General features: G+C 35.6%; 2 protein-coding genes across 2 annotated transcripts in view; both read right to left on the bottom strand.

The window, feature by feature from the left end:
- LOC141346063 (hemagglutinin/amebocyte aggregation factor-like) overlaps nt 1–1538 on the bottom strand; it is a 10401-nt gene extending 8863 nt beyond the window's left edge. Inside the window, exon 1 of the mRNA XM_073850979.1 lies at nt 1532–1538. Within this exon, the coding sequence (XP_073707080.1) occupies nt 1532–1537 (6 nt within the window). The 5' untranslated portion in view covers nt 1538. The remainder of the gene's footprint in view (nt 1–1531) is intronic.
- Nucleotides 1539–4477: 2939 nt separating this feature from the next.
- LOC141346156 (hemagglutinin/amebocyte aggregation factor-like) lies at nt 4478–6517 on the bottom strand. The gene is made up of 5 exons (XM_073851071.1): nt 6420–6517; nt 6257–6329; nt 4921–5106; nt 4694–4843; nt 4478–4588 (listed from the first exon to the last, which is right to left on the bottom strand). The coding sequence occupies exons 1-5, from the start codon at nt 6472–6474 to the stop codon at nt 4543–4545; spliced, it is 510 nt and encodes a 169-aa protein (XP_073707172.1). The 5' UTR covers nt 6475–6517; the 3' UTR covers nt 4478–4542.
- Between the last annotated feature and the right edge of the window lie 3333 nt (nt 6518–9850).

The raw sequence follows: 9850 nt of genomic DNA, 5'->3' as shown, positions 1-9850 counted from the left end.
GCCATAAAATCAGCGCTGGCCACTTCAAATAGATTTTCAAAAAGGCTTTGCCTTCGTTAAATAAACATGAGCACTGCACTTTTTTAAATTAATGTGAACGCTGCACGTTTAAAGTCAAAACGCAGCACTGATGTCTTTATATGAATGTATCTGAAGGGAACCGACTGTCCTCAGAAACGTGTCGTTGGCATTTTCCTTTCATGCTGATAAAACAGCGTTAATGCTGATTTGTGTTCAGCCGTTACCAGGGAAACCGTAATATTTCAGCGCTCCTAAAGCGCCCCCTCGTGACAGAATGCATCTGCACTTCCAAGTTTTCAACTGTTATTGGTCAGATTATTGCAAATCTCGACCAATGTTTTTTTATGCAGCAAACACCGAGTTTTAACTGTGAAATAAGTTAATGTGCTTTCTAAAAATCTAAACAATTAGGACAGTTATATTTGTGTTTTAAATAAATATAATACATTATATTCTTGATTTATTCATTTTAAATGTTATAAAGACTGAAATTCCATTGTATACGATTTTTTGCTTTTGTGAAAACCTGTATTTGAACTGTAAATCATGTAATTTTATGGCTTTATGTTACCGTACATCGTCCAACCCCACTCATACTGTTCATTTTACTTGTGCCGTTCTTAAAAATGGTCATAAATTGCCTTAAATTGATATTTAAGAATTCTGCAGATACAGTGTAAATAGTGAGAATTTTTTGATTGACATTTAGACTCCTATCTAACTTTCTTAAAAAAAAAAAAAAAAAAAAAAAAAGCTAGTTAAAATAATTTCCAGGCTCCCAAAATAATTTTTATTATGATTTCTTGCCCCCTTTTCTGTTCTGGCCAAAGCAATGGGTTTTTGATGTTGCTCACTCTTTATTTATTTTATCTTATAATTTGTTTCTTTATTTAAAAACTGCAGTTTGTTTGTTTCAATTTATAGGAATAATCAGCCTGTTCTAGTTTAAATGGAAATATATTATTGTTAATAAGCTGAGTCTGAGAGTTTTATTAATTTGATAGTTTATTTCACATTTCTTGTTTGTAAAGGCTAAATACAAATAAAAAGTGAACCTTATTTATTTATTTATTTATTTGTATTGTTTTTATTAAACATTTTTATTATATCGTATCGACCGAAATTTAGAAATATATCGTAAAATAATTTTTTGCCATATCGTCCAGCCCTACATGGAGGTGAGTAAATTATCTGGAGTACCCCTTTGAACTGATATTCGTGGGTACTACCATCTGCCAAAAATCTGTTTTTGCAGGTGGAATCTCCATTCAACTTGAATGAGCAGTTCACATTAATAAGCGCTACTCACCTCGTTATGGAGGATATGGACTGGCCTGAAGGACAGACAAAAATTAGAGACCCATCATAGTCGTTCTTCCAGCCTGTGAAGAGATAGATATCAAACCGAATATATTCAAATATCAAATAACACAAAAAGATTATGCTACTAAAGTCACTCACCTTGTCCAGGGGCCAACAGTCCAGTCAGCAGCAGAAGCAGAGCAACAGTCTTCATAGTAATCAGGCTTGCAAACATAATTTGTGGTGTTCGTGGAGTGCGTTCTTTTAAATGCTTTATCACATGACTGAATCCAGCAGCGGCCAATCACGAGTCTGAGGCAAAACATAAAACCTTTTTAGACCAGTGAAATCTAAATATTTATCTTGTGAATTTTATTTTTTATTTTTTATTTTTTTTATGTAATTCAGTGTTATCAGTTAGTGATTTATTTGAAAACACCTCAAAATTAAATTGCATATAGACGGTTTCATCGTGCGCACGCGCCTGGAGAGACGCCGGAGTATGTGTGAAACAGGTGTTATCTCTAAATTACGGGGAAAGCAGCATAACAAACCGTAGTTGAGCCCTGGGCGTCAATAATGACTGATTGCAGAACAGCAGAACCATACGTCACAGCAGTCACACGGCAGCAGCGCCGCGGCAGCAGGCTCAGACGGTAGTGGGCGGAGTCTCCTGCTGCAGCCCAATCAGGTCCCACAAAATATCCGTCCTAAATAGTATTCGAAAATAGAATTGGTATGTCCTAAAAAGTATTCCAAAGATTTCCGGACGGTCTACTACAATTTACCTTTAGAATTCGAAGTACGGATTAATGCGCACTCTAACGGCTATTATATTGCCCACAACACATTGCGTGTTGAACGAGGATTTGATTAGAACTACAAATACGCATAAAAAGTGTAAAAAACTACAAACATGGCGTATATGCGCGACCAACGGATGGGTAGAAAAATGGGGTTTAAGTTATAAATAATCAGTGTGTAACCTTATAAAAAAAGATTTATTTAATGTTATTCGCGTTATATTTCATGTGCAGCAACATAATGAACTTTTATAATGGCAGAAACAAATGATGAGAGTCTGCTGGCCAAAGAGCCCTTCATGTTTCACTTTGAATTTAAGGATGATATGGACATTTCCTTAATGAGTGTGTGAACAAATCATGCCTCTGGATTAATTGCATGTTTAAAGAGTTTTGATTTATTTTAGGTTTAAACTAATTTAGTTAGGTGAGTAATGTATGGTTATTATTGTTGTTAAATGTGTGCCTTCTGTGCTATATGTTTTGTTTGATTTTGTAATATTTTTTTTGGAAAATCCAGTTTATGATGGGTATAGTGTATAGTACATGGTATTATGTACAATGAAAAATTGGTTAATACTGAAATGATTAGGTAAAAAATATAGTTTAACTAAATAAAAACATTCTATTGCTCAAGTTTTTTTTTTTTTTTTTTTTTTGAGCTTTGTACTCAGTTTATACTGTTTAAAAACATATAGAAAAATATAAGTTGATCATTATTTTCACCCACTTTCGATCTCAGATGGAGACTCCGCCCACTACCGTCTGAGCCTGCTGCCGTGGCGCTGCTGCCGTGTGACTGCTGTGACGTATGGTTCTGCTGTTCTGCAATCGGCCCTATCTCGTTTTATCCATTAGTTTTATCATGTTGCAGTCTATTAGCCAACATTCCGCATAAGATGGGCTTAGATTTGGAAATACATTACATCTACATTTCAGTGGTAACCGATAAGGTGATGATCATCATCTTTCTTTATTATGGTTAGCACTACTTCAACTAAAGCGGCGTCTCTTTGGAGCTGTCATTTTCTTAAATGAGCCGTGGCAATGTTTCAAATGAGCTTCTAACCTAGACAAACGCCTTTATTTTCAAAGCGATCACCTTGTACCCAAACCTTTTGAAACTAAGGAGCCATTTGTCCTACGATTACATACAAGCTCTTCGGCGCCGCGTTTGCGGGACTCATGTTTCGCGCTGAAGGGGATTTTAAAAAAGTGACGTGAGTGGCAGTGTGTGTGTGTGTGTGTGTGTGTGTGTGTGTGTGTGTGTGTGTGTGTGTGTGCGTGTGCGCGGGAGGCAGAGCGGGCAGAGAGATGCGACAGAGTTGCGAAATTGCAGGCGCGGCTCGAAATGGCTGTTATTTCAAATAGCGTACCATATTTTAAATTAATCGGTTAACCGGTTTCAACCGGCTAATGAGGCTCGGTGGTCGGTCAAGAAATTTTTTAGTTTTCGCCATCCCTACTGAAAATTAAAAAGAATGTGTTGAGAAAATGTTGCGTCCCTTAGCCGGTTTAGTTCCCTGTTAGCCCCAAGCTCCACCCACCCAATCTCAAGCCAATCAGGACTGTCTCACAGGCCTTGGCTGCACTTTTCTGTGCCCACAGCTGTTTTTTTGTTGCATGTGGCTGTACTGAGCAGAGGACTTGTTTCTTCATTTTGATCAGATTGAATTAGCCACAGTCAAAGCCTGATTTATATATTTAGTATGCTTGGGATACTTCAATGTTCACTGGATTGTTTCTAATTTGGCTTCATTTAGAACTACTTTTGTTAACAGAGCAAAAAAAACATGACGTAACTGCCAAAACTGTAAGTCGTTCAATATTATCTTGTGTACCTTTTATGTAATATTACATTTATAATGTGAGCAACATCTCATTTGGAATTAAAGAACATTTCCACAAAATAATAAACTGTAATAAATGATCTGTGGGCCATTTTGAGCTGAAACTTTACAGGCACATTCACTACATATTGTAAAAGGAGCATAATAGGTCTCCTTTAAATCACAGGTGGTTTAAGACAGAATTTAAATTGTAAGGGAATACCATTTTTTTTTTAAACATACATGATCAAGCAAAGTAAAAATGTTAAATAAACATAGAAATGAGGCTTTGTTTATGTAGTATTTAAGCCTACTTGACCACAATGTTTTTTACAACCCCAATGTGCTGGAATGAATTATAGTATTGTGTGTAAAAAAAAATAAATAAAAAAAAGCCAGTGTCTGGATTTGGCACATTTAGAGGTTAATTAGTTGGTCAATTCAAAGATCATGTCACTGAAAATGTAAAATACATGACTTATTCCAATGATTTCAGCCTATCGACTCACACAGAGATTAGCGGCAGTGTTGGTTTTCAACATTTCAGAGAATATTCATCATGAACTGTAAAATACTGAATCTGGGAATCAACGGTTGTACAGGACACAGGACTTGTACGCCCATCGCCGATCTCTGAAAGTACAACACATTAGTGACTAACAGAGCTCACAATCTAATGTGTAACAAGCTTTGCATAATAATGTTTAGAAATAACAGGAGTAAATAAATTATACCCACTCTTGTTCATTTTGATGGTAGCTATGAACGCCCACCAGAACGTTCCCGGAGGGCACAGACCAGTGGAAGTACTCATCGAAGTTGTTCACGTATTTGGTCCAATGACAGCTTGCAGAAACCGATGAACTTTTACAGCAGTAAAATTTCCAGCTGTGTAAAAACATGGTATTAGCATCAGCACAAGTGAGTCAAAGTTTACAGATGAGAATCAGTCGATCAGAGCTCACCGTCTGTCCTCATGGGTGTTGCTGTGGTAGCTGCTCATTCCTGCGATCACGTGTTGCGCTGAACACTCAAAGAGGACCAATTGGTCAAAGTCGTTGACGTAATCTGTCCAGTAACATCCACTCTGGCCGTAGGTGTCTTGACAGCTAAAGTCCCAAACCCGATCCTCACGATCATTGTTGTGTTCACTTTAACACAAGTTGGAATGGAGAAAGAAAGTAGTGATTCAACCAGAAGTTGTCAACAGTGATGCATTTATTGTTTCCGCTTGGTATACATGCGTTTTCAATGTTTCACCTTTCAGGAATTTTCTGATAATTTACTCACCCCCATGTCTTTCAAGAGGTTCTAGTTTTTATTCAATCATGTTTTTTTTTTTTTTTTTTTTTTTTTTTTTTTAGGAAAACAACCCAGGATTTCTCCATATAGTGGACTTCAATGGTGCCCAACGGACTGACGGTTAATGCAGTTTTAAAGCAGCTTCAACACGATCCCAGCAGAGAAATAAGAGTCTTATCTAGCGACACATCTGTTTTTGTAATTACAATTTATATACTTTTTAACCTCAAATGCTCATCTTGTTCTGTGATGCGCATGCATGCTTTCTCTGCGTGCACTGTGGTTTACTACAGTTAATAAAAGCTGCAGAAGTACTGACCCAGTGTTTACAAAGTGAACGTGCGAAGAAGGTCAAACACCCTTTTCAAAAATGTGTGATGTTTGTATGGTTTATTTATGTGTTTGTTGGATTAACTGTATGTTATTTTTATTTTTTTCCTGCCCAGGGACTACAGATGAAATTTAGCTTGTAGCTAATTCTGGTATGGCTGAGGGCCATGCACTGTCCCTGTTAAAAAAAAAAAAAAAAAAGGATGTTGACGATTTTGAAATTAGAGGAGCAAGTAGGAGATTGGGGTTTTTGACACATCCTAACAACCTTAAAACAGTGCACAGAGTACACATGTGCATCGCAGAGCTATAAGATGAACATTTGTGGTTAAAAATTGTATAAATATTTAAGAAAATGACTGATCATTTTGCTAGATAAGACCCTTATTCATCAGATGGGATTGCTTTGAGCCCTTTGAAGCTGCATTTTTAACCATTTATCCGTTGAACACCATCGAAGACGATTCCTGGAATGTTTTTCTCAAAAAACGTTATTTCTTTGCAACTGAAGAAAGAAAGACATGCATATCTTGGCTGACATGGAGGAGAGTAAATTATCTGGAATACTCCTTTGAACTGATATTCGTGGGTGCCATCTGCCAAAAGTCTTTTTTTTTTTTTTCCAGGTGGAATCTGCATTCAACTTGAACATTAATAAGCGCTACTCACCTCGCTATGGAGGATATGGACTGGCTTGCAGGACAGACAAAATTTAGAGCATCATCATAGTTGTTCTTCCAGCCTGAGTAGAGATAGATATCAAACCCAATTCAGTTTGGAATATGTTAAAATATCAAATAACACAAAAAATTATGCTACTAAAGTCACCCACCTTGTCCAGGGGCCAACAGTCCAACCAGCAGCAGAAGCAGAGCAACGGTTTTCATGGCGTTCAGGGATGCAAACACAATTTGTGGTGTTTATTGTCCTGATTGCGTTCTTTTAAATGCTTTATCACGTGATTGAATCCAGGAGCAGCCAATCACGAGTCTGAGGCAAAACATAAAAACTTTACAGACCAGTGAAATCTAAATATTTATCTTAGGGTATTATATTCAGTGTTATCAGTTTGTGATTTATTTGAAAACACCTCAAAAATTAAATAGCATATAACGTTACACTGAAAAAAGTGCACAAGGCATGTCATTACTGTAAAGAAATTGTTATAATTTTTCTGTCTAGCCATCAGTATTATGTAAAACAGTTTGGTTTATTCAAATTAAAAGTGAGACTTATTAGTGAAAAGTAAATAAATTTCTTCAAATTAAATTCAAAATGTTGCTTCCAATTGTCACGTGACTTCTAACGTCATCCGTGGTCTTGCGTGTCGACGTTCAGCTTCCCGCCATCTTGTTACACCGCATGGAGGAACTGTGGTAAAACGGGGATCAAGAAAATTGGTAAATAATTTTAAACATATTTTGGACATGTTATTAACATTATACATGTATGATTTCATAAAATATTATGTTGTACTGATGTTTTACATACGGTTAGTATTACTAGTTTGACTTGGCTAGAAGCTTTACAAGTTTCTCCTCATCACGATGTTAAACCAAGTGCAAATAAAATTAAAGCTGCAAGCAGCGTTGACCGGGCCCTCGCCGTCTGGCAGTCGCCATCCCGATAGCATCAGGAAAACGGTGCCCAGTTGGCACATGCATTCACAGTAACCCTTTGGACTAACACTAACTGTCTCCCCTCCTGTCTGACTCTTTCTCTTGCCACCCATCCCCCCTCCTTACACTCAGCCACTTACCACACAAACACACACATAGAGTGCAGAGCAGAGTGAGATCAGATATGTTTTTTAATTTTCTTTCATTCGTGGAGTTTTGTATAATTATGAAATGAACTGTGTTTAATCAGAATGAATAGTTATTTGTATGAAAAAAGTTTCAAAGAGTTAGGATGCTGCACTTTAAATATATAATAAATCATTGAAAATTGAAAATGGAAAATGAAATTCTAGGCACGATATCTGCCTCACAAACACAGGAAACAAATATTTGAATGTATTTTGTATTTTTATTTATTTGCCATGGCAGCAGCATTTGATGCATCAGGGACGCCTTTACAGACTCTCATCGGCCGTGTTTTTACATCATTCTGATGAAGTTTGAAGAAAATCGAATACAAATATATTGTTCGTTGTTCGTTCGTGTGTTAGTTCATTAACCATTGTTAACAAAAGAGACCCTATTTTAAATAGTTACCATGTTTTATGATCTACAACCATTTTTAAATATTATTTTAATGATCTATAAGCATCTGTGAAATAATTATAAACAAATTTATTAAAAATAAATACATATTAACTTAGTTGATGTATTTGTTTCTCATTCTAATTAAGTGAACTGAGCAGTATAGTGTCATACTTATAAGATTTTTTATTCTATCAGTGAGATTGTATATATGTATATAAATCATATAAGTTTTCCTTAAAAGATTAATAAAAGATTTTAATGCTCTTTAAGCACCTATACAAAATAATTATGTAAAAGTACACTGACAGTACAGTATATATAAACTGATTCTATGGATTATTTTCATTCTTATACACTGAGAATGAGCTAAATAGCATTATTGTTCAAACGATTCCTTATCTTATGAGGACCTCTAGTGTTCATCCCTGGTACTAGAGCTTTAATCTGACAAATTTATATGACACTTTTAATGTTTTTGGGGCCTCTGAGCATGATAACCTTTTGAAACTACACGTATTTCCTAAGAATTTCTTGTTCTTTATATGTAAAAAGTTTTGATGAGTTAGAATAATGCAATTTAAAGATATATGGAAATAACTCTTCATCTTTTTTACTGTTACTTTCATAAATCACCACATCAACACCGTTCAAGATATCCCAAAGCCGTTCACATTTTAACATCTTCAGTATCTTGGCATCATGTTGACAAAGTTTGGTGTGAACTGTCTGATTCTGCTATGAGTGATATGAATTTATTCACAGCTATATTTTTCCAAAAATCCACATTCAAATCAAAATAGCTGACTTCCTGTTGGTCGTAGCTAATGGGTATAAATTTTTTGCAAAAAAAATCTGGTGATCAAAAATGATTAGGCTGTAGTTAAGAACTGTTAGTTTTATGGACAGTTAGAATGTTTTGTATATGCAGACAAGGGCTTTATGATGGGCCTGATTTGAATTTAGAAAAATGTTTTATTTCTTAAACATGTTTGAAGTTCTTAATAGATTTCACTGTTGCACATTTAGTCTTTTTATTTTTTTACAGTAATGTACATTTTGCAGTTTGTTTACATGGTGTACATTGGATGCACATATTTATGACTTCTTGTTACAGTATTCATTTAAAATAAAAGTTGTTTAAAATAAACAACTGTGTGCACCCTATTATTAATGTAGATGTGTATTTCAGTAATACACTTAAGTAGGGGAGTTTTAAGTTACCAGCATTTATATCAAAATATGGATCCCATGTCTGCAAAACTAACATTTTAAATGAAATATTGATAGCTAATCGATATCGAATCGAATTGAATCGAAACCATAAAAATAAGAATCGAATCGAATTGCTAAATTGGTCACAATACCCAGCCCTAATTCACATCCTAATGAATAAACAACCAAGAGTTTAAATATTCCCTTCTATCTCCTCCTCTCTGACTCTCTCTTTCCACCCATCCCCCCTCCCCACTCTCACCCTAACACTCAACAAACACACACCCACTTACCGCGCACACACATAAGTGCAGAGCAGAGAGGGATCAGATTTATTTTTTAATTTTCATTAATTCATAGATCTTTGTATAATTATGAAATGAACGGTGTCTGATCAGAATGACTAGTAGTCTGTATGAAAAAAGTTTCAAAGACTTTGGATGCTGCACTTTAAAGATATAATAAAATTACGGCTATCTTTTTTTACTCCGATTTCAATCAATCACCACATCAACACCGTTCAAGATATCCTAAATCTGCTCGCAATTTAGCATCTTCAGAATGTTGGCATCATGTCAAAAAAGTTTGGTGTGAATTGGTTGGTTTTCCCGAGAGAAGTATATAAAATTCCACAGCCTGATTTTTCCAAATATCCACATTCAAATCAAAATAGCTGACTTCCTGTCGATCGTAGCTAATGGGTGTAAATTAGAAATGTTTCTGGCTTGATGAGATCAATATATGTACCGAGTTTGGTGACTGTAGGACAAACTAAACCCCCAACTTTTGTCAAAAGGTGGCGCTATGGAGCGCCTGCTCCACACCCATTTATGGGCTTTTATCA

The sequence above is a fragment of the Garra rufa genome, chromosome 11, assembly GCF_049309525.1.
Source record: "Garra rufa chromosome 11, GarRuf1.0, whole genome shotgun sequence".
NCBI classification, from domain to species: domain Eukaryota; kingdom Metazoa; phylum Chordata; class Actinopteri; order Cypriniformes; family Cyprinidae; genus Garra; species Garra rufa.
The sequence above is the reverse complement of the archived record's forward strand: the minus strand, read 5'-3'. Positions and strand labels throughout refer to the sequence as shown.

Coding starts and splice junctions, on each gene's coding strand:
- LOC141346156 (XM_073851071.1), bottom strand. CDS start 6,474: ATGAAAACCGTTGCTCTGCTTCTGCTGCTGGTTGGACTGTTGGCCCCT. Junction 6,330..6,419: donor ACTGTTGGCCCCTGGACAAG/GTGGGTGACTTT, acceptor ATCTCTACTCAG/GCTGGAAGAACAACTATGAT. Junction 4,589..4,693: donor TACCATCAAAATGAACAAGA/GTGGGTATAATT, acceptor TTGTACTTTCAG/AGATCGGCGATGGGCGTACA.